Raw genomic sequence first — 24,776 nt, 5'->3', positions numbered from 1 at the left:
GTTTGAACAAGCACTTTACGAGAGCCATGACACGAGTGGCTTAGCTTTTCCCAGCCCTACTTGCAGGGCTGGCTGGTCTCTTTGAGATTTGAGGCCACCGCCTAGGGCCTCACATGAAAAAAAAAATGTAACGCTTATATTTTACATGTTGAGGGCTCCAATAAAATATGGCACATGCTGAGGGCCTCCAATGAAATATGCCTACGGCCTCAACTTCTCTTGAGCCGCCCTTGAGCAGGTTCATTGCAATGTTTTGAAATTTGGGTTCGGATCAAGTGAGTTTGTGGTCAGTGGGATCATCAGTTTTTATGTTCACTGCAGTCTTGTTGAACCTGCATGTCGCCTGTTTGATGAAATTCATCATCGAGGGGTAGGTCTGTGGACATCGATGATCAGAGGCTATATGTGAGAATCAGTCCCTGAAGGCTTTGGATCTTTTCTCTGACATGGAGGCAGCAGGAGTGGGGTCTGATGCAGTGACAACAGTTACTGTGCTTCCGGCATGTGGGGAGCTAAAGGAATTTAGCGTGGTTAGGAAGCTGCATAGCTATATACGGATATAGGGATTGGAAATGGATTCTTTTGTTGCCATTGGATTGTTGAGTGCATATGCTGATTATGAGGATTTAGATTCTTATTACCAAGTTTTTGCTGAGATGCCACACAAGGATGTGAACGCCATGGTTTACCAGTGCATCAAATGCAGCGCCATCAAGAGTGCCTGTGATTTGTTCAGTAAGATGGCAAAAAAAGATGTTTCTTGGAACAAATTGATAGCTGGTCTTGCTCCACAGGACAATGCAAGGAGGCTAGCACTGTTTCATGAAATGGGGTCGTCTGGTACAACACCCAACAGAGTAACCATGCTCCGTGTGCTTTCTTAATGTGCTGGACTAGGAGCTTTGGCTATGGGCATGTGGGTTCATGCCTTCTAGAGAAGAACATGATTTTAGATGGTTTTCTGGACGGCATGCGTGTTGACATGTATTCCAAGTGTGGTAGCATAGAGCACAAGTTTTCAGTAAGGTTTGTAGAAGGGATCTGTTGCCATGAGCATCTATTATCTGTGGACAGCATGGTCGCGGTGAACATGCCCTACATCTCTTCTCTTGTATGCAGCAATCAGGTGTAAAGCCAGATGATGTTACTATTCTTGGACATCTAAGTGCAACAGGCCTGACTGCCAAAGGTTGTTGAATTTTCGGTTCAATGGAAAAAGTCTACAAGATCAGACCAAAAATTGAACACTATGGATGTATGGTGGATATCTTTGGTCGGGCAGGGCGATTACGGGAAGCACATAGGCTGATATTGGGAATGCTTTTTAAACCCATTGCAGTGATATGGGGCGCTTTGCTTAGTGCAAGTAGAGTTCATAATAATGTTGAGCTAGGTGAGATAGCTGCAGAGAAACTGCTCGAGTTCGATCTCACTGATTCAGGGATTCATGTTTTATTATCAAATATTTATGCAGAAGCCTCCAAGTGGGATGGTGTAATCAAGCCGAGGAAAGAGCAGAAAGCAAGAGGGAAAAGAAAAATACCAGTGTAGCTTAATAGAGGTGGATGGCATAGTTCATGAATTTCTAGTCGGGGACAATTCACATCCTCAGCTTCAAGAAATACACTGTTTGCTGGAAATAATTGATAAACAAATGTATGCACCAACATATTTTCATGACAGTATGTTATGCACATTTTACATGATATAAATTTTGAAGTCAGGCTAATTCTATCCATTTATAGCCCTACATCTTTTCAAGACTTGTATGGCAACAAAGTGAGATGCTAAGCATGATAAGGTTTACTCGAGAGGGAGTTGGAAGATCCATAATGAAAGCAAAAATTGTAACGTACACAATTTCACATGCATAATTGAATCATCTTACGGCATTTGACACTAATCTTCCTGTCCAATGTTCCTGATCATATATTTCTGAAAAAAATTTAAGATTTATGAATAACCTGATCTTTTGGGTAGGGGCATTCAAAATTGTATTAGACTATGGAAGGGCAGCCTTTAAAGACTTGGCGAAGGTCTCAAGATTCTTCAGTCCTTCCTCAGGAGACTTTGCTTCAGCCAACACCTTCACCATAGCACTTCCCACAATAACGCCATCAGCACCCCATGCTGATATCTGCAACAAAATAAACATACAGATGATTGATAATCTCTCGAAGGTTTTAGAAGTTCACCAAGTTCATTTGCCCTATCATTCCTGAGGCCTTTGGGTGATAGATACATGGAGTGTAAGATACACAAATCTCTAGAAAGTTTCACTTGGATTAATAGATCTGTTCCAGTGGTGTGATTTATGCTTAATGCAAATGGCAAGTACACTTGTGTTTATCGATACAAAATGCCCATGTATCTTATCAATTGTTACATGAAAAAAATCACATGCATGTGGGCACATACTGTATCTGTTGCAAGAGCATTTTAGTTCATTTGTAAAGAAAATTTCCAAGTTAAATACATCTTTATTACATAAGAGTACTATACTTTTAATTGTTTGTACCTAAACCTTTGTGCAAATGGCATAAACCTTACCATTGAATACGTAGTTGCCTTCATCTAGCCATGTCTTCTTTACTCAAATAGCTTTTAAGTTTCATCAGGCCATCCTCTGTATAATGAGAACTGCTATTTTGCATATGAGGCAGAACTGTCTTTTCTTAAATCTAGTTCACCGTTTTTTACAAATTTTAGGCACTAAATTGTCTTTTTGGAAATTGGATGGTACTTTTTGGAATTTCACATAAAAGGTAGACATCTAAATGGTAAATTCACAATGGATACAAGAGTTCGCAGCAATTTTGAACTATGCAATCAAAGACACACACACACACACACACACACACACACACACACACACACACACACACACACATATATATATATATATATATAAAGAGAGAGATATTGATGGCATTAGGGCAGAAGCCTTAAATACGGGTGTTATAGTGCCCTTTTCCTGCTGATGATCATCAGAACACAATCAAGATGGCAGAATCATCCATGGCATTTTCCAACTTATGGTGAGGAAAAATGCATAAAAGGAGAATTTAATTGTGTATCCTCGGGAAAAGATTTTTCCGCTCCTAAAAGAAACTGTGTACGTCATGCATGTGTGCACACACACACACGGAGCACCTTGGTACTGTCTATCTAAGATATATGAAATTCATCAATTTGTTTTTTCTCTAAGAATTCCTGAACAGCCATAATTGTGCCTTATATTGGCAACAAGCGCATTTAAGCACACCCGAAACTATGAAATTTATTCATTGGCAAATTTCTAATGTTTTAGTAAATGCATTAAGCTATACTTTGCACAGTATGAACCAACAAAATTGACCTTGTTAACATCCATAAAAAGAGCAAGGATACTAACAATTAGACACATGAGAGAGAGAGTTTATCCTTTATATAATAGGATACTAACCTGAGATACATGCTCTGGTTTTGAGATACCAAAACCAACAGCCACAGGTTTATTTGTTGCCTGCAAATGAGTAGAGAAGAAGCTTAAATTTCATAAATTCACGATGGAAACTAACAAGGATAGATGATTTTAGAAGTTTAGATGTTAAGTGCATTGGATTTTGTTGAGATGTAGCAGGATGGACATGTGGAGATTACCATTCATCCATCCTGGGATGAAGAATTAAAAAGCACACAGTTTCAATATCCACATCAAACATAGTAAGAAACAAAAAAAAAATCCAACATGAACACAAAAATCTAACATTCTTACATGAGAATACTATTTCAAACAAACAAACAAAAATTATGTTGGTTTGGACTGAGAACCTTCAATAGTTTACTTTTAGATTCAAGTATAAGCCATACCATGTAAGCCAATGGCAGAATCTAGCTGAAACTGATCCTTCTGGTGCTTCAGATTCAACAGATTCTGCTCTAAGAGCATCTGACACCAAGACCTCAGATATTATAAAAAACTGATTTTGCAAGGAAAAATCAACCTTCCTCTCCAGGCACTTGCATCCTCCACATGAATAGAGGTGGGCAATGGGCTTAATGCGCCCTGATCTATGAGTTCAAATAATGTTGATACTGGCTTCCATCAGTATATTTATTGTTCGTTTAAATTTATGCAAAACAAGTTATGAAGTGTGAGATGCACAATCATGATCCCTGGCTATTTCAACAATTAGCCACACAGTTCAACTAACTCGTTGTCCAGCATTGACAGCAAGTAAGGGTACAGTTCAAGCAAACATTGAACTATTAAAGAAAGAACACTAAAATGGTTGCAAAACTTTTAAGATAATTGATAATAATACAAGATTCATATAGTAATGCACTAAACTGATAAATTCCAGTAGATTTCTATTATATGAATGAGGACATCCAGAAAAAAATGGTAAAGAATGTAAAGTCCAGAAAAAGTTTTTGGTAGCATCCACAAAATAAGAACCAGTATGAAATGAAACAGCTTCATGACGAGAAAAACTGCTTATAATACCATTATTACAAAATTTGTGACCATGGGCACCAGCATTAATCTCAGGTGTTTCTTGGGAGGTTGTAAAAAAAGTGTTTTTTCTCAGGAAAATGTTGGAAAAAATCTTGGCATGCAAAAAACAGAAATGAACATAGAAAAGCAGAAATATTCTCAAATTTAAAGCAAATAATGAAAAAACATTTAAATTACACATACAAGAAAAATAAAATTTGTTAAATAGTGATATATTGCAATCTGTTCAATATGCCGATATTTTTAAAATATCATGATATTTTTTTTTTCAATGAAAAGCATTTTAAAACACAAGATTTTCAAATATCACTGATATTGGTGGCCATGTTTACAACCAACTCTTTCTGAAAGCAAAAGCAGAACAAGTGAAGCAGGGCTTTCCAATAACAAGAGAAAAAAGAATATACCTCTTTTATGTCATGCAGAAGAGTTTGAACAGACAAGCTTACAGAAGTGCGAGCACCAGTGACACCTGTTGAACTCACCTGCATGATTAAACTCAAAGTCGCAGACACAAATAGATGCACATTCATACACCCAAAACACACACAATAAATTTGAAGAGCAAAGTGGCGTAATAGCAGCTCATTAGAAAGAATGAAGAGGCTAAAAATGGGATAAGATTCACAAAAAAGAAAAATATTTATACATTAAGTAGACCAAAAATGAAATATTCTTCAAGTCAGAGCACAAGGTAGAAGAGAAGAAAGTTAAAATCTAGTGAAGAATCCATCCCAAAGGGGATTCTTTTTTATGTATGGCCACAAAAAGAGAACTTACGAGGTAGATGAACCCCTGTGAAGCATCAGCAATGGCTTTCATTCGATGCGTCGGTGTAGTAGGTGTTGTCAATAGCACCTGGATGACACAGTTGAGCTAGAGCTAGTTACAATTCATCATTATAAAAGTATGTCTATGACTCTATGACCAATCTTGGTCCATGCTATGCATTAATCAATTTTATTCCGTGAAACTAAAGAAACTGATTAAATGAAGAATGAGTGCACAATATGCTGAAGTGGTTCATTGCATACAGTTTTAGACTATGTCACAATGGCACACCATTTGCCCACAAGGGCTACGCTCATCTAGTAGGGGCGACATGTAAGCATCACCAAGTTGACAGAATGTCACGAGTTTAAAACCCACGGGGGCTATCCCTTGGCTCAAGATCAAAGCTGGGTGTACTCCTCGGTGGGCAGGGGGAACCTCAAGGCTTTTACTAACCAGAGGTCAGCCAATGTGGGGACAGTGATTTGGGATGGGGGGTGGTTTGTCTTCCCTTGGCCTAGCCCCCAAAAAAAACAAAACAATGACACCATTTAGGGGGCATGTCATGGGTGACACGAGTCACACCAAAGTTACCAAAAGCTTCTTAGATAGGTGGGAAGCCCGCTTCCCTGAAACTCACTTCAGAAGCGCGATACTTGTCACTTCCGAAACTTGATGAGAATCTCGATTCCCCACGCTTTCTATGCTTTCCTCACACTTCATTTGTTCTTCTTCTATGTTTTTCTCACTCTACTTTTCATGTTTTTTATGTGTTTCCTCCCACGCTTCTCACTCACTTTCATGTGCTATATCTAAATTGGCGGTCATCATTTATAGATTTTGTTAAAAATTTAATTCTTACACTAAAAAATCATGAAATTTAAGAAGTCACTTATTTTAGTTTTTATTTGTGTTCCATTTCAATTGTCATTCAATTCTTATATTGCTTTTTTGTTTTATTCACTTCCCGCTTCCTATACATTTTAAAATGCATCGCTTCCTCTTCCCGTATCGTTTCCCGCTTCCGATTCCTCATCCTCGTAAGACAACCTTGAGTCAGACACATTATGACATGCCAACACAACCATAACACGTACGACCATTAGTTTAATATTTTAATATTATTTTATTACTTTTTAATAACATTTCAATTCAAAATACATTTTTATATATTAAAACACAAAAAATAGTTTTTATGTGTCAAACTCGAGTCATGTATGGGGTCTCACCTGTATCTTTGTAACATAGATTTTAGATTCTATCAAACTTATGTCACTTACCACCAAAGAGATAAAAAAATTGTCAAAAAAATAGAAAGGACAGATAGTTTAGCATTTGAATATCTTGAGTTGGAGATGTTAGATTTGCAATAACAGAATTATTTGAAGCAAAAAATTTAGCTCCATTTAAGAAGTGTACATGAATCTCAAATACCACAGTGCACCTAAAAAAACATGTACACAAATAGCAAAAAATAATAAAACATCCAAAAAAGGAATTTTTTTTGACAAAGTGAAAAAGATAAAACATATATACTACCACACAGAACATCACAAACTGGGAGAAGTTTCATGCTACACATGGACTTGCCTGATGCCCTACATGAATTTGTCTTTAGAAATGCCTGATATTCATTAAATATTCATTATCACAACTTTTTGAGACCCACATGATTCTTATAACAAATGCTCATGACCTCAACTTTTAAAAAAGTGCATAGATCTGATTTCAGAGAGGACTACATTTTTAGTCTTTGCTTTTAAAATGACCAAATAGACTGACTAGCAGCAACATTTGTCATTTATTCATTTGTATGTTGCTTTTTTTTCAATATTGAAGCTCGGGTTAGGTAGATCCCTACCAGCTATGTCACATGGGTGTGGGTGTTGGTGCGGGGGTGCGGCAAAAAAATAATATATATATATATATATATAAAGTCCAAAAGTTGGACATAAATGACCCTGGGTGCGTTGACCACACCCAGGGTCAGGTTGACCGCACCGGGTGCCGCACCCGCACATGCACCCGCGTCGTGTCGACGCGGGTGCGGCACCCAGTTGGCCGAGTCCCTGTGACATAGCCTAGCAGTTATACAACAAGCTATATACCCATGGGTATTGAAGTCATGGCATCCCAGCACCTGGTGATGTTCACAAGCCCCTCCGACCAGATTAGCAGGGCCTCATGGGTATTTCTATGTTGCTTTCAAAATGACCAAAGAGATCAACTAGCCTTTTGCTAAGCATTTCATTCTCTTAACCAGGAATAGGTTTTCACTTTTCATAATCAGGCTCATTTCTATTTTTTAACTAGTTTATTACAAATGCAGTCAACTCTATCAATCCAAATAAGAACTATGCCTAACTTTTTTGTAGTTTCAAATCATCTAATATCTATCCTTCATTCAACCATGAGTTAATTCACCAATAAGAAATACAAATGAAGAGGATCAAAAAAAAGTTTTTTTTATGGATAAAATACTTACTAATTCAATATTATTTTTAGTGGCTTCTTTTCTCAAAATTTCAGTCTCTTCTAGAGGAACATCTGGCACAACTAAGCCTGCAAAGTAACCAAATTTAAGTAGATCAGATCACGTATAAGTTATCAGTAATTTAACATAGATCATAATATTTGCCATTAATGAAAAGAAAGATAATGCTTTGGCATCATAACCGACATTCCAAAGCATAATCACATAATAAATAAACTCTAATATTTGCCATTAATGAAAAGAAAGATACTGCTTTAGCATTATAACTGAAATACTACGAATTTAAGTACATGCAGATTGGATCATGGACAACTTGCTATTTAGGAACAAGAACCTTGCTCTCGTAAGCCCCTTGGTGAGAATATCAGCCACTTGATTATTAGAATCAAAATACTTTGCCTCAATCTCTCCATCCTCAATTTTCTCCCGAATGAAATGTTGATCTAACTGGATGTGCTTTGTTCTGCCAAGAGAATATGATTCAGCGAAATTTTAATGGCACTCTGATTATCGCAATATATTATGGAGCATCCAACTTTCTGATTTAAAATAGTCAAACTATGACGAATCCAAGTGATTTCAGCAGCGAGAGATGCCATACAATGATATTTCGTTTCTGCACTTGATCTGGCCACAGTGCGTTGCTTCTTGCTACTTCAAGATATTAGATTACCTCCCAAGAAAACGCATTATCCTGATACTGACCTCCTCATATCGGGATCTCCTGCACAATCTACGTCCGTGAAGCCAAAAATAATTAAAGGATCTCAATTGTTTGGGAGATATCACAAACCATCATTGAGTGTGCCCTTAATATATCTTAGAATACGTTTTACAACTTTCATATGCCCTTCTCTAAGATCATGCATAAATTGTGACACTTAGCTGACTGCATAAGCAATATCTGGATAAGTGAAACTCAGATATTGCAGCACTTCCACTATGTTCCTATAAGACATCACATCTTGAATGGTCCGACCCTCATCAATTCTCAACTTCTTATTAACAAGCACAAGCATAGAGATCAGTTTACAATCCTTCATTCCGGTTTTGTTGAGCAGATATATGGCATATTTTTGTTGGGAGAGGAACACTCGGTTTATAGTTCCATCAATCTCTACTCCTAGAAAATATTTCAGGTTCCCCAAATCCTTCATATGAAAACTCCCTTTTAAATATTTCTTTAATTTTGCCACATGTTGATCAAAACTTCCAGTAATCACAATATCATCCACATAATTTAACAAGATAGTAATTCCATGTTTTCCAATGCAAGTAAAGAGAAAATAATCTACATAACTTCTCTGGAAACTACACATTTGGATTTCATCGGAAAATCTCTAGAACCAGGCTCTTGAAGCTTGTTTCATTCCATATAGCGATCATTGTAAAAGGCATACTTTTCTCTTCAGATCCCCTTCTGCAAAGCCCAGAGGTTGTTCCATATAAACCTCTTCCTTAAGCTATCTGTGAAGAAACGCGTTCTTTACATCCATCTGATGCATTCTCTAATTATACATCATAGCGAGACAAAACACCAATCGTATGGTTCCCATTTTGATCACAGGATGGAAAGTTTCATTAGAGTCTAAACCGTGTTCCTGTGCATACCCTTTCGCTACAAGCAGAGCTTTATATCTTTCTATACTTTCATTTGCCTTCTGCTTCACCTTGTACACCCATTTGTTGCCAACCACATTTTTGCCAATAGGTCTGTCAACTATCCTCCATGTTCGGCATGCATGTAGTGCACATATTTCTTTGTTCATGGCCTCGATCCAACGATAATCTTTTGCTACCTCTAAGTAATATTTAAGTTCTTGGATTTCCATCATTGTGCGAAAATATACCTGATAATCAGCACTAAAGACATCATAACTCACCCACCTGTCAATGGGGACGTCGCTCTCGGGCAGATCTACACATTTCAGCCTGTGATTTTTGTTGGTCTGTGTCAGCATTTAATTCAATGTTTGCACAAGCATGTTGTAATGTTTTGCCTAAACTGATTTTTTGCAAAGGCATGAAAACGACAAAATAAGCCAAACACTTCAATTTTTTGCTTCATGAAAAAGATCCACATATAACGACTATAACCATCTAGGAATGTCATAATACTTACTCGATGAATAAGAGAAGACAGGAGTTGGGCCCCAAACATCGAAATAAACGATTTCGAAAGGAAAAGAAGCCATTTTATTAATAACTTGAAAAAAGAGTTGATGACTTTTATATACTTGACAACTAAGACATAGACTATTTGTCACTAACTCTTTATTACAAAGAGAACCAGACACCATAGTTGGCAAACTTGTGACTCGAGCTCAGATCCGACCCCTACTGGGTCACCGAGTCAGCAGGTTGACTCGATGACTCAGACGAGTGAGGACTCTATATTTTATAGTGTAAGCACATGTCTAAGACATGAAAATAACTAAACTTCAAGCTAATATGTCAATAGATAAGTTACAAAAACATATAATTATACATGATTATTAACTTTTTCATTGATCAATATTAGATTCTTCATAAAATATAACTTTACATAAGAATTATGCATTAAAATAATAAAATACATGAGAAAAAATATATTTAATTGGTTGGATCGATAGTCCTGAATCGTGACCCAATTGGGGTTCGATCCGGGTCAACTCGGGTGATTCCCGAGTTGACTCGTTGGGGTTGCCAACTATGCCAAAGAAGAATTGCAAAAAAGGTTGGCCACAATAGGCCAAATGAAGATGCCAATGATCAACTGACGGTTCGGAAGTAGACCGAGACTTAGAAAGGAGAAGTGGGAACTTTGAGGCTTCTTTTATCACATATAAGTTCCCATCTTTTCCCCCTTTAGCGTACATTTCCTTCAAATTCAGTCCTTCATACAAACAGAAGTAAAAATAACAAAAGAATTATTTTGTTGACAAAGTTGAGAAACTGACACAAGTTTACGTTTGAAGCCCAGGACAAGAAACATGTTAGACAAGGTTAGAGGTTTGGGACTACTAGAGAGATAAGCTTTTCTTACATGAGTGATGGGGTGAACAGTTCTATCCTGTAATAATTTTACCATGGCCAGTATAGATTGTGTTTAGATATCTTACCCTCATCACCTGTAACATGATTGCTGGCTCCTGAATCTAAAATCCATGCTTTACCCTAAGATCCTTTTGCCACTGGATCCACCTGTATTTGCTGAAACGCGGTATCTAAAGCTTCATGGTTTCGTTGTTGCTCATTACCCTGCTGAATTTGAGCGTAATTGGTATTATATTCTACCTTTTTTGCTTCAGTTGCTACTCCATAACTAGGCAAATCCCAGCAGTTGGCTGCAGTGTGCCCTCTTTTCTTGCACAATTGACAGGTAAGGCTTGCTGTTGAAAATTTTGTTGTTGTTGCAGTAAAGGAAGTAATCCTCTTCTCCCTTGTCCATAGTTCCTACCACAACCCCTTGATCTGAAATTATTTGGTCGCCATTGACCTCTATCCGACCCCACATTAACATTAAGAACTTCAACAGGTTTGCTTTGATGATCATCACCTCCTTTATTGACACGTGAAGCTTCAAGTTGCAGTAATATGAGTTGCAGTTTTTTATAAGGGGGAAGATGCTCCTGACACATGCTCCTGACACTCCAAAGATATGACAAGCATAGAATACTCCGGTCCAAGTCCAGCAAGAATCTGCTGCACCTTATCCTTGTTAGAAACCGGCTGCCCAATCAGTCACAGTCTTCATCTTGTTCATGTATTCCATAATAGATGACAAATTCCGCTTCAAGTTCAGAAACTGAGATTTCATCTGCATTGCTCCAGATTCAGAGACTTAGGAATAAACCTCACAAAGTTTATCCTAGAGCTTCTTTGAACTCATCCTATCATCCATGCTGATAAGAACATCTTGTGAAAGAGTAGACAAAATACATGCCACCAACATTTTATCTAGTCGAATCCACTGGCCATAGGTAGGGTTTCGTGAGAGACTAATTCCAGTATTCCCTTCATCCTTTTTCCCTGTTAGGAATTCAGTAGGTTTTGGATGAGTCATCCAGGTGTCCCATCAAATCCAAACTCTCAAAGGAGTGATTTGATGCTTCCATATGAGAAAGTTCGAAGAAATTAGTTTTTCCAGAAAAAGTTGGGAAAGAAGAGAAGGATTCATGGGAAAAGATGCAGGGATTTGAGCCATTTGTAGGAGTTGGGTGCAGGAATCAGATGAACAGAAAAAAAAAGATGAAATCAGGCTTACAAAATTTTTTTTATGAAAACAGCTAGGGTCGTAAAACGAGATTCAGAAGATGAACAACACCCGAGCTACACCAGATATCCGAGAGAGGGCGTGATTCTCAAGATCACGTTTTGCGTGATTTTAGAAAATATGTATGCCTATTTCTTGTTACAAAGGAGAATAATAAGGGAAATAAGAATGAATTTTAGAAAAAGAAAGGGAATGTGGATCTGGAAGTTCCAAGGAAAAGATAATTTTGAAAGGATGTAAAAAAAGGGGAGAACAAAGAGGTCTAAAAGAATGAATCTTTTTCAGAAAGATCTAAAGAGATAGGTTAAAGGATAGAGAGATCAAATAGACAAAGACCCAAACGAATGGATCTTTTACGGAAGAAGGTAACAAGAATGGAGAAAACGTGGGCTTTTGGAAAAAAATCAAAAGAGTGGATCTTTTTTCATAAAGATCAAAAGAAAGGAGAGATATCGAGAAGAAGGGGATTAGAAGGAATATAAGATCTGATTAGGATTTACCTAGATGAAGAACCTGATTGATCTGATACCATGTGAGAAATCTGGACCCTTCTGAAATCCTGCAGTATGGTGTGAGAAGAGGATGAAGAAGACACAGTTGGAATAAAGGAGCAGCAGTCCACGATTTTGCTGTGTGTGGCTACCTCCTATTTCATTAGTATTTATATAAAACATTAGGGTTCAGTATTTTACCAGAATACCCTTAATACAAACACATCTTACAAAATGTTTTACAGAATGAACTGTGTCTGTCCAGACCTGATCCAAAACATTTACATATCAATTTTCTTACATGTTTATCCTATCCTTAGGAACAGATTCGGATCCTCCTGATCACTGCATCAGAGGCCCACCTTTTGTAACAGAGGAGATGGATATTGGAAGCTAAAGTAACATGTTCTGTGTTATAGTCCCTTATAGTAACAGAAAATAACGAAACATAAATGCAGAAGGTAAACCAAACCAGGGTAGGCACTATTTTGATGTTTACATGAATTTGCAACAGTTCCTAAGAAAAAGAAACACAAATTCATAATTGCATTCGCTTGCCCAATGACACATGAAGTATAACTATATATCAAAGTTATCATGTGAATGAAGCAATCTATGAACTTCTTTGGACAATGTTGCAACCAATAAGACATTAACGTAGTGCCACAAACACACAACTAATTAGGCAAAATAAGGAAGCAACACAAGAAGCAAAATGGGCTATGAATTTCTGATTCCCAAAACTACTATTTAATTAAGCACCAGAATCAAAGTCTGATACTTATTTCCAACTCATTTAGCATATAATAGCTTCAAACAAGAGGAAGAAGGCTGTAGCGCATCATCATTAAAAAAAGAAACAAGTATTCTTAAGTTAAGTTCACATTACCATGGACACCAACATCTTCTATGATATGCATAAATTTATCAACTCCACGCCTCAGAATAGGGTTGTAATAAGTAAATAAAGCAATAGGACAAGATATTTGAGGGATGACCTGCTCAGAAAGTTTCATCAAGACAGATTAGCATCAGTTCCACATCATTCTGATGAAGTTTATCTCAAAACATGGAAGACAGAATAATGATAGGATAAATTGAAACCATAAGTCTTCAATATAAGAATTTAATGCAGTATCATAGGCAAAACATATCAGATACAAGATACAAGAGATGATTTTTTTTAATGGAAAACCTGACAGATGGTTAACTATATGAGAATAAAAAGTACCACCTGGTTTTCAAACACACAACGCTTTGAATAGAGATCAACATTGTGGTCCCAATAGTACTCGAACTTATTGGATTACAAGATGATTTCCTGAAGTTATTACTGCAATCTATGTAGAAGAAAGTGCTAAGTGATGCTGAAGTTTGGCCTAGGTAATGTATCTAACTAGCCTAAGCATGCACACAAGAATAAAACAAAATTGTGAAAACCCACAAATCACAGACCTATAAATTTATACTTTGTTACAAGATATCACATGTTTAGAGTTTTTATGATCTTCCAATCGTGTTCCACCAGCATCAAGAAAGCCATCTTTCAAGCAAAAATAGAAAAGTGAACAGATGCATATTTAGGCTCAAAACAATGCTCTGCATACAAATTAGGCCCCACTATGAGGACACTAAGCAGTTGACAATCAAGAATCAGACAAACTGAGATGTATAAATTTGAGTACTCACATTAAACTGTATTTTCTTTTATTTATATAAATGACATGCAACTCAGAAACAACCTTGCAAAAACATCAAGGAACAATACAAGCCAATAAAGCAAGCAAAATAGCCTGACTACGATATACTCTTGAATGTCTATAACTCATGTTCCAGAATGAATGTTAAAGTACAGCTATTCACACTTCATACAATGTTGCAAGAGGGCAAACATACAATGCAACTCATGCTCTCAAGAATAGGCAGACAAACAAAAGATCCTAGGCTGATCAAATTCTTGCATTGCATTTAGCTATTCAAGATGTAGATACATCAAGTATGTGTTCATGATATCTTGAAGAAGATACCTCTCTTAGCATGGAAATAATTGCATCAAAATTTGCACCTTTAGCCAGAGCCCGCGTAGCAGCTGCCTGAGAAAATGTTCAACACCAAGGAATTTCACTAAAAAAACTAAAATAAGAATAATTCACAAAAACTAAAGCAATGGCAAACCTGGATAACTGGTCCATCTGCCAAAGGGTCGGAGAATGGTACACCCAATTCAATTATGTCAGAACCACAAGAATCAAGAACTTTCAGTGCCTCTGCTGTTGTTGAAAGATCAGGGTCACCTGCAGTAATGTAAGGTATAAAGGCTACCTGCACATGGTGGGATATAAATTAAAAAAGCATCATGCACTGCTACCGACCTTGAAATTTTCAACCACTGTCACCAATATTGCTGATATTTTGAAAATATCGCGATAATATCAGCAAAATATCGTGACATTTTCAAAATATCACCAGGAACAAAAACATCAAGATATTAAAGCGACATTTTTGAAAAAATCTTATTTTATATATTTTAAGCCCATTTTTTGTATTTTTTGGTTTATTTTTGTATTTTAAAATCTTTTCAAAGTTATTTCCTTATTTTTTCAAGAATACCTATTATTTTCTTATATTTCTTATTATTTTCATATTTTTGTAAACTCTCAAGATTTTCCCGAGATTTTCCAACTTTTGAAAATCTCTTCGCGAAATACCCTCATCGAGAAAATACCTTGAACGATATAGGTGACTATGGTTTCAACATAAAACACATGATACAAGTATGGATTTAACATCCATGAGATATCATCCAGCACTGTTTCACAAGTGAACATAACTTAGCATCAACTAACAAGATAGTTTTTTCAAGAAAGTCTCCAAGGTAATGGAATTCGAACAGCAGAAAAGAATAAGAGAATGAGGATCAATGATCTAAGAAAAGAAACAGTAAAGATGCTGCCATATTCCTTCTACAAACACAAACTCAATAACTGAACTATCATCTCCAAAGACATAAAGTAGGAAAAAGTCAAAATGCAGCAGAATAGAACAAAAAGACAACTTAAATAGTTCTCCAATCAAATATAAATGTTACAAACAAAAGAAGTGACAACATACGCATGGTAAGGGGAACCTATTTTAAAAAGCCAAGACATGAACTTTTTTCTCATTCTGAAGAAAATCACAACTTCAATAGAGAAAAAAGAACTACAAAGATAGAGGAAAGGTGATGAGTTCACTCCCATAAGAAAGAGACAAGGAGAAAGGTGTGATAAAATATTGTCCATTCCAAGACAAGAAATGCCTGGCCGGCCAGTTGTAACTGTTAAATAATATATATATATATATATGTCACAGGGACTCGGCAAACCAGGTGCCGCACTCGCATCGACGCAATGCGACGCCGGTGCAGTCAACCCGATGCTGGGTACGGTCAACACACCCAAGGTCATTTGTGTCTAATTTTTAGACTTAAATTTTTTTTTACGCCCGATGAACTTTGTTGCTGAGGGAGGATTAGGGCATTTTTTTTTTTGGCCTAATCCTCCCTTCCTCTCCTCCCGACCTCTCCTCCTGAAGCCTCCGCCGGACCCCGCCGCCGCTGACCGCTCTGTCTCTGCTCTCCTCCTCAGGTACGCTCTCTCCTCTCTGACTCCCTCTGCTCTCCTCTTCGACCCCTCCCCAGCACAAAGAGGGCGTAGGGAGGCTCGGCCCCTCCCCAGCATAAAGAGGGTGCAGGGAGGGGGCTCGGCCCCTCCCCTGCACATAGAGAGCGCAGGGAGGGGCTCAACTCCTCCCGTGCCAACAGAGAGCACAGGGAGGGGGCTCAGCCCCTCCCCAGCACAAAGAGGGCGCAGGGAGGGGGCTCAGCCCCTCCCCTGCCAACAGGGAGCGCAAATTATATATATAATAGTTTTTTGCCGCACCCCCGCACCCATGTGACATAGATATAAACTGTAATTTCTTTGTATTGCCCGATAGAGGCATTTTGGTCTTTTCACTTGCATAATAAGTTGTTTATTAGAAACAACTTAATTTTTTTATTTCTTACTTTCTTTTTTTATCTTTTCTTTCTTTCACCTTTTGAGCATTGAGGCCCCCACCTTAGAGTCGTTGGGGCCCCAACGGTCATAAATATGACCGTTGGGAGCTCCCCAATGACTCCATGTGTGGAGAGCTCCCAATGGCTCCTCCTCTTGGCTGTGTATATATAGGGGTGTCCCCCCTTCATTTTGTAAATAGTTTTCTCTCACTCATTCTCAATAATATTTATCTTTTTGCCTTTTGGCATTATCCCTTTGTGGATTTATGTGTGTACACTTAAAGTGCTTGTATTCTCTCTTTGTTTCTTGTCCATTGTTGGACTTGTAAGTATTCTACACTCGATATTTGTATTTTTGCTTACTTCATTACATGGTATCAAAGCCATTTGGGTTCTCTTGATCTTAGAAGCCTCTCTTGTGATATTTAAAGATCGTGACAAATGTAGTATCATTCTCCTTGTCTCAATCTATCACTTATCGTCATAGAGCATGAATCAAGGGTGAAGCTCTCCTTCAAGCTTAATGGATCAAACTACTTGATGTGGGTATCAACTATGGAGAATCACCTTAGAGGAAAGAAACTTTGGGGCTTTGTGATGGGAATTTTTCTTGAACCATCATTGAAGCTCACAAAAATCGAAAAAATTGTTGAAAAAACTCTCATTCGAGAGGATCGCCTTAAACTCATTCATGATCATCAAGTAAAGGTAGAAGATTGGGAAAGTAACCACGCTAAGATTTTTGTGAGGTTTATGAACAATGTTGACATAAGAATTTGTGCCAACATTGCTAAGTTTAGAAGAGCCAATGAAACTTGGTTCTTCCTTAAGAGTATGTATACCCAAAAGGATTTTGCTAGACAATATTTTTGTTAAGATAAAATTAGATCCACTAAGCAAGAGGGCATGTGTGTTCGTGATTATTTTAGTACTTTATCCTTTCTTTGGGATGAATTAGTTCTTCTTGAGCCTAAATGGGTAACTCCCGACGACATTGAAATGAGAAGAGAGCAAATTAAAAAATATCACTTTTTTCAATTCCATCATGGTCTAAGACCGGAATTTGAACAAGTGAGGGCATCTATTCTTCATAGAAGCAAGACTAATGCCTATTGAAGATGATCTTACAGAAGTATGCCAAGAAAAAACTTGTCTTCGCATGACTCAAAATAGTGATGATATTTTGGCCGTTACTAGGCCGAGTTCCAATGTAAAAACTTATAAGCCACCTCACTTTGCCAAAACTAATAACTATGAAAATGGACCCAACTATAATAGTGGTTATAGGTATTAAGTGCCGTGTAGCTGGACCCAGTTTGGGTCTAACCCAAACCCAAACTAGGATTACGCATCTCATTGACGTGCTTACTGGGGCATGGATGTAATATTGCCTTTTGTTGTAGGACAATCATGTCCACAAATGTATTGTCTTGTAACCTAATGTTTATATACACAAAACACAAAACAGGTCACGATTATGTTTAAGAAAAATCGTGCACCTGTGCAGCCACACGACTTTGTGTTTTCCCTCTTCTTCTTCTTCTACCTTTCTTCTTCTCTTTCTTTCTTGTTGAAGACCAGATCTGACGCAAACTCAACTTCTATCATGGTATCAAAGCAAGGCTGGTTCTAGGGCTCGGTGTTGTTTCAAAAAAAATAAAAAAGGTACGACCATAGAGGTAATATGATTCCGGTCAAGAAAGTGTTCTTATTTCTCTCTCTGTTTGATTTCTTCTCTCTTCCGCAACCTATTCTATCGTGTTTTCTTCCAAAAGACAATCCCCGATTCTCCTATCATGTTTTCTTCTAAAGAACGCACTCTTTCTTTCTCATCTCTATCCCTTCTTAAAATTGTTTCTCGTGTTTTCATCTGAAACACGTGTTTTGCCTTAAAAAAAAAGGCTGATTGAAACCCTATTCGTGACTCATTTTGAAGCTTGTAAGTTTTGGGTTCTCCTTTGAAACCCTACGTAACCCATCTTAGAATTCGTTCCAACTAAAACTCGTGTTTCCTGTCAGCTCATCTCAAAACTCATCGTTGATTCATCTGAAATCACGATTCATCGTGATCTTGGTCCACACTAATCGAACACGGCCAAATTTCTTAGCCCATTAATGCTAATCGAACACGGCCAAATTTCTTAGCCCATTAATGCTAATCGAACACGGCATGATCTGGTGACTTGATTCAGTAATATCGGATTGATATTTTTAAACTTTTACATGATCTGATATCTGTCAAAAAAAAAAGAAAGGCAGATCCGAATTCTGTCAGAATCAGTTTTCTTCTGGACTGAATTCTCACAGTGTCCCACAATCATTGAATTCCACTTAGAGTATTTTCCATTTTATATTCCCGTGTCTCATAGTCATGGATTCCTCTTCAACCCAATCCGGTTTGTCATCAAACTTCCTTAGCCAACTCGTTTCTAAAAAATTAAATAATTTCAATTTCTTGACTTGGAAGAGACAGATAGTTCCTTTTATCAGGAGCCAAGACCTCTTTGGTCATCTAGATGGATCAATACCTGCCCCACCAGAATTCATTGCAAAGGAGGAACCAGACGCACAAGGGGCTGCATCTACCAAGCTTGTTCGCAACTCGGATTATGTCTCTTGGATGAGAAAGGATCAAGCATTAATTGCCTACATAACATCTACCCTATCTCAGGAAGTACTTGTTGTTATTCCCGACGACTGCACAACGATGGAATTGTGGAACAAATTGACAAAGACGTACTCTCAGATATCTGAAGCAAGAGTTTTATTTCTCAAGCGTAAATTCTAGCTTCTCAAGAAATGCGGTCTATCTATCATGGATTAGAATAAGATGAAAATTATTACAGATCATCTAGCCATTGTTGGAAGTGAAGTGTCAGACAAGGATAAAGTGCAACAAACACTGAATGGCTTAGGCCCAAATTATCATGTATTAGTGACATCACTGTTATGCTTGCCCACGCTTACCATATTTGAGGGCCTCCGAGCAAAACTTCTACAATATGAAATGTCACTGAAAGGCATTGCTGAAGATTCTGGTACTCAAACTCCCAAGATGTTTTAGCCACTGGGTTCTCTTTCGGTCGTGGTCATGGAGGAAATAGCTTCAGAGGAGGAAGAGGTCGTGGCAGATTTGCAGGTCCAGGTTTGCTTCCTACACCCAATATGTCGTTTATCTCTAATGCGAAGAATCAAAATCAAAGAGTTATCCCAACATGTTACCTGTGCAATAAAAAAGGGCATATTAAGGCAAATTGCTGGTTTAATCCTCAAAATAAAGGCAAATTGCAAAACACTGAGAGTAAGAAAGAAGATAATGCCATCAAGTCTGATGGGGAGGTGAAACAACTTTTGTTAGCAGCATTGTCTGGTTTGCACTTGAAGCAGAATGATCAAGGATCATGGTATGTTGATTCAGGAGCAGCAACCCATGTTACCGACGATGTTGGTAAGCTCTTGGACTCAGTTCCTTACTTTGGTAAAAATAATATTGTTACTAGAGATGGATCTCACCATCACATTGGTAATGCAATCATTCCTCTGTCAAATTCATCTCTCGATTTGTCAAATGTTGCTCATGCTCCTAACATAAAAAATAATATTGTCTCTATGTCCAAACTTGTTGATGATACCCATTCTTATGTTAAATTCACTCTCTCTTTTGTGTATGTCAAGGATCTTCAAACGAGGGCGACATTCGCTGAAGGGGAGCGAAAAGGAAATATGTACATCTTCAAGGAAGATCCATTTGCACGTACTAGTTCCGTCTTGAAGCCCTTATTGAAGTCTAAGTCCTTTCAGTCTGAGTCATCTAAGTCAGGTCCTGAGTCTGTTTTTAGTCTTTCTAAATGTAATAAGCCAAGTCTTTGGCACGATCGACTTGGTCATTACGATTATTCTTTTCTTGAGAAACTTGTATCAAGCAAATTAATTCCTAAATCAAGTTTAACTCTTGAGGACAGTAATAAAAAGTGTCCCAGTTGTCAGATGCGTAAGAGTCATGTACTCCCTTTTGATTCTATAAATAAAAGAGCTTCAAGACCCTTTGAAATTGTCTATTCAGATGTTTGGGGTCCTGCGCCCGTATGCTCATCTTCTGGTAGCAAATACTATCTCATCTTTATTGACAACTAATCTCGTTATACTTTGATATTTTTTATGAAGCATAAGTCTGAAACCCTTCCCATATTTCGCAACTTTCATGCCTTTGTTCGAAACCATTTTTCTTCTAATATTCTGTATTTTCATTGTGATGGAGGTGGTGAGTATACATCAAAGGAATTTATTGATTTTCTCCAGAGTAATGGAATAAAGCGTAGAGTGTCTTGCCCACATACGCCACAACAAAATGGGGTTGCTGAGAGAAAGCATAGACATATTGTTGAAACGGCCATGAGCATGATGCACGACAGTAATCTTCCCATTAGTCTGTGGACAGAAGCATTCCATTCAGCTGTCTATATTATAAATCGTTTGCCTATGACAGTTTTGTAAAATAATTCACTGTTCTTGTCTCCTTTCGGCATCCAACCCGATTATGATGCTTTGCGTGTGTTTGGATGCATTTGTTATGTTCATATTGATGACTCACTCAGGAATAAATTCCAACCAAAGGCTACCAGGTGCAAATTTGTGGGATATGCAGATGATTATAAAGGTTATCAGTGTTATCACTCTATGACTAAGCGTGTCAAGATTTTTAGGAATGTTGTGTTTGATGAGAATGATCCTGGAGATGTAGCATTTAATACCTGTCAGAGGATCCCCAGAGAAGAGGTTTATCATCCGTGGATGAATACAGAATTATTTGCAGATGCTTATGGTGTTTGCTCACCTCAGTGTACTCAAGAAACACATCCAGTAGACCCAAATGATATTGACTTAGGTCAAGCATGCTTACCTCAATCTGGTGATCAGGTCGGTGGAACTTCACACACTGAAGAAGGGGCAGACTCACAATCTCACCTTATTGATAAATTTAAAGGGTATGTGTATGTGTGGAGAGAAAAAGGTGCCCCTCCTACTCCTCACATTGGATCAGATACTTGTGTGCCAGTTGGTAACCTGAGGAGTTCGAATATAGTCAGACATCCTATTGACAGGTGGGTCAGCTACAATAAGTTTTCTATGGATTTTCAACTTTTTTCTGTCTCAGGTTGATAAGTATGATGAACCCGTAGGGTTTCATCAAGCTGTGAAATCAAACAAATGGATTGAGGCAATGAATGAAGAAGTGGAAATGCTTCATGAGCGTCAAACATGGGAAATTGTGGCCAGACCTCCTAACAAAAATGTTGTTGATTCCAAGTGGGTTTATAAAATCAAGTACAAACCTGATGGTACCATAGAATGATACAAAGCAAGACTTGTTGCAAAGGGGTTTACACAAGAATATGGTCAGGATTATGATGAGACTTTCAGTCCCATGGTCAAAATGGTCACAATAAGAATTATATTGTCTTAAGCTGTCAAACATGGATGGACATTAAGTCAGTTAGATGTAAAAAATGCATTTCTTCATGGAGACTTGAAGGAAGAAGTTTACATGGAACAACCTCCAAGATATGCTGAGGGAGACCCAAGCACATATGTATGCAGACTAAAAAAAGCCATATATGGTTTGAAGCAGGCCTCACGCTCGTGGTTTGAGAGTTTCTCCTTGGAAATACAGAGGCATGGATTCTGTAGATCTTTCTTAGACCACTCATTGTTTATATTCAAGGGTAAAGGAATAATCACCATGTTGTTAATATACGTTGATAATATTATAGTTACAGGGAATTCAATGAATCACATTGAAGAAATAAAAGGACTATTAAGTCAGAGGTTTAAGATGAAAGATTTGGGAGATTTGCGTTATTTCCTTGACGTCAAGGTAGACAGGAATGATGGTTACCTGACCTTGACACAACATAAATACACACTTGATTTATTAAAGAAATTTGGCATGCAAGATTGCAAGCCTTTGTCTACACCGAGTGTCTTACATCAAAAGCTCAGTTCACAAGATGGAGATTTTCACCTAGATCCTACAAGATATCGAAGTGTAGTCGGTATGCTTCAATATCTTACCTTTACTCGCCATGATATTGTTTATTCTGTCAATCAAGTGTCGCAGTTCATGCATGAGCCGCGAACAGGACATATGGATGCAATCAAGAGACTGTTGAGGTATTTAAAAGGTACCATTGGAGATGGGTTGGTATATAAGAAAAGTTTGGAAAGAGGAAGCATGCATGATGTTACGATCTACAGTGATGCAAACTGGGCAGGAGATCCTAATGAAAGAAGATCGGTTTCCAGATATTGCATCTTTCTTGGGGAAAACCTAGTATCCTGGAGCAGTAGAAAACAAAAGGCAGTTGCTAGATCAAGTACTGAGGCTGAATATCGATCAATGGCGGCTGCAACTGCTGAAGCTACTTGGACAAGGCATTTGTTGAATGAATTGGAGGAACAAATCTCCAAATCTATCTTATTGTGTGATAATCAAAGTGTCATTAAAATATCCTTTAATCCCATTTTCCACAATAAGACAAAACATATTGAGATAGATCAACATTTCATTCGACAGAAGGTTGAAGACAAAGAGATTGAGACTCATTTCATTCCTACGGAAGACTAGGTGGCAGATTTGTTTACAAAGGGTTTGACGCAAAAGAGATTTTGGTTTCTAAAGAACAAGTTGTCCATGGTTCAAGACCATGCACAACTTGAGGGAGGGTATTAAGTGTCGTGTAGCTGGTGGGATTGTGCATCTCATTGACGTGCTTACTGGGGCATGGATGTAATATTGCCTTTTGTTGTAAGACAATCATGTCCACAAATGTATTGCCTTGTAACCTAATGTTTATATACACAAAACAGGCCACGATTATGTTTGAGAAAAATCGTGCACCTGTGCAGCCACACAACTTTGTGTTTTCCCTCTTCTTCTTCTTCTTCTTCTTCTTCCCTTTCTTTCTTGTTGAAGACCAGATCTAACACAAACTCAACTTCTATCAATAGGAAGGGTGTTACTTGCCATTATTGTAATAAACCAGGACATATTAGACCAGTATGTCTTAAGCTTAACGGTAAAGTTGCTTTCATTAGTTAAATTACACCTAAAAAAGAAGAAGCAAGCAAAAATGAAAGATATTAAAGATACACTTAATCAAATATTGGAGGCACTTCAACAACTTTTCAAATCATCTTCAACTTAGGGTGCCACCATTGCATCGTCCTCATCTCCTCCAAGTATGTGGATTCTTGACTTGGGTGCCTCTTTTCATATGACACATCATAAGAATGTTTGTTCTAAAGTTTATTCTAATTCTTCCTCATCTTATGTTTCAACGGACGATGAAACTTCTTTGACAATAGAAAGTATTGGAACACTTGATTCAAAACATTCTCAAAATGTTTTAGTTTAAAAAATAAGGGTGGTTTCAAAAATAAATTTAAATATATTTTCCATCTCTCAAATTTTCGATCATGGTTGCAAAGTCGTTTTTTCACCTAAAAATTGCACCATGCAAGATCTTCAGTCAGGGACGCTGATTGGGCAAGGCCATAGGAGAGGCGATCTTTATTTTATGGATTTTTTATCTCTTCCACCCAAGTCATTTTGTAATTTTGTAAATGTCAAAAGTATTGATGTTTGACATAAGAGACTTGGACACCCTAGCTTTTTAAAGATGTCTTTTTTCTCCTTTTTGAGAAATACATGTAATGAAAAAGACATAGCTTGTAAAGATTGCATTTTTGAAAAAATGAATGCAATTCCCTTTCCTCAAAGAACTTTTGTGTCCACACAGCCTTTTGAATTAGTACATTCGGATGTATGAGGTCCCTCCCCTATCATATCAAAAGGAGGTTACTCATATTATGTGATTTTTGTTGATGATTTCACTAGGTACACATGGATTTATTTTCTAAATCATAAATTTGATGTGTTCTTTTTCTTTAAAGAATTTCATATAATAATTTAAAAACAATTCTTAAGCAATCTTTCTATTCTAAGATCGGATTCGGGAGGAGAATATATGTCTAATGATTTTCAAAACTACTTAAAATAAAATTAAATTTGTTATCAAAGGTTTTCTCCTAAAACTCCACAACAAAATGGTTTAGCGGAAAGAAAACATAGATATATAATAGAAACATAGACATATAATAAAAATAACATATTTATCAATTAGATCTTAAAAATGCTTTTTTGAATGGCGATCTTGGTGAGGAAGTTT

At 37.4% G+C, this 24,776-nt stretch overlaps 2 protein-coding genes across 2 annotated transcripts in view; one reads left to right on the top strand and one right to left on the bottom strand.

The window, feature by feature from the left end:
• Window positions 1-572: 572 nt before the first annotated feature.
• Window positions 573-1,551, top strand: LOC149829073 (pentatricopeptide repeat-containing protein At4g02750-like). Its single transcript, XM_090017204.1, has 4 exons — window positions 573-808; window positions 898-1,021; window positions 1,120-1,189; window positions 1,283-1,551. The coding sequence occupies exons 1-4, from the start codon at window positions 573-575 to the stop codon at window positions 1,549-1,551; spliced, it is 699 nt and encodes a 232-aa protein (XP_089873330.1).
• Window positions 1,552-1,629: 78 nt separating this feature from the next.
• LOC149829072 (tryptophan synthase alpha chain-like) overlaps window positions 1,630-24,776 on the bottom strand; it is a 38,156-nt gene continuing 15,009 nt past the window's right edge. The window contains exons 2-9 of the mRNA XM_090017889.1: window positions 14,688-14,834; window positions 14,540-14,605; window positions 13,402-13,510; window positions 7,758-7,834; window positions 5,282-5,359; window positions 4,909-4,986; window positions 3,446-3,505; window positions 1,630-2,137 (exon numbers count right to left, since the gene is read on the bottom strand). Coding sequence (XP_089874015.1) covers window positions 2,003-2,137; window positions 3,446-3,505; window positions 4,909-4,986; window positions 5,282-5,359; window positions 7,758-7,834; window positions 13,402-13,510; window positions 14,540-14,605; window positions 14,688-14,834 — 750 coding nt within the window. The 3' untranslated portion in view covers window positions 1,630-2,002. The remainder of the gene's footprint in view (window positions 2,138-3,445; window positions 3,506-4,908; window positions 4,987-5,281; window positions 5,360-7,757; window positions 7,835-13,401; window positions 13,511-14,539; window positions 14,606-14,687; window positions 14,835-24,776) is intronic.

The sequence above is a fragment of the Nuphar pumila genome, chromosome 9, assembly GCF_984573655.1.
Source record: "Nuphar pumila chromosome 9, dmNupPumi1.hap1.1, whole genome shotgun sequence".
NCBI lineage: Eukaryota > Viridiplantae > Streptophyta > Magnoliopsida > Nymphaeales > Nymphaeaceae > Nuphar > Nuphar pumila.
The sequence above is the reverse complement of the archived record's forward strand: the minus strand, read 5'-3'. Positions and strand labels throughout refer to the sequence as shown.

Bases quoted from the DNA above. Each gene is read 5' to 3' on its own strand.
- LOC149829073 (XM_090017204.1), top strand. From the start codon at position 573: ATGGATTCTTTTGTTGCCATTGGATTGTTGAGTGCATATGCTGATTAT. The intron at 1,022-1,119 runs GTAAGGTTTGTA...TCTTGTATGCAG, and splicing joins GCATAGAGCACAAGTTTTCA to CAATCAGGTGTAAAGCCAGA. The intron at 1,190-1,282 runs GTTGTTGAATTT...TTGGTCGGGCAG, and splicing joins AACAGGCCTGACTGCCAAAG to GGCGATTACGGGAAGCACAT.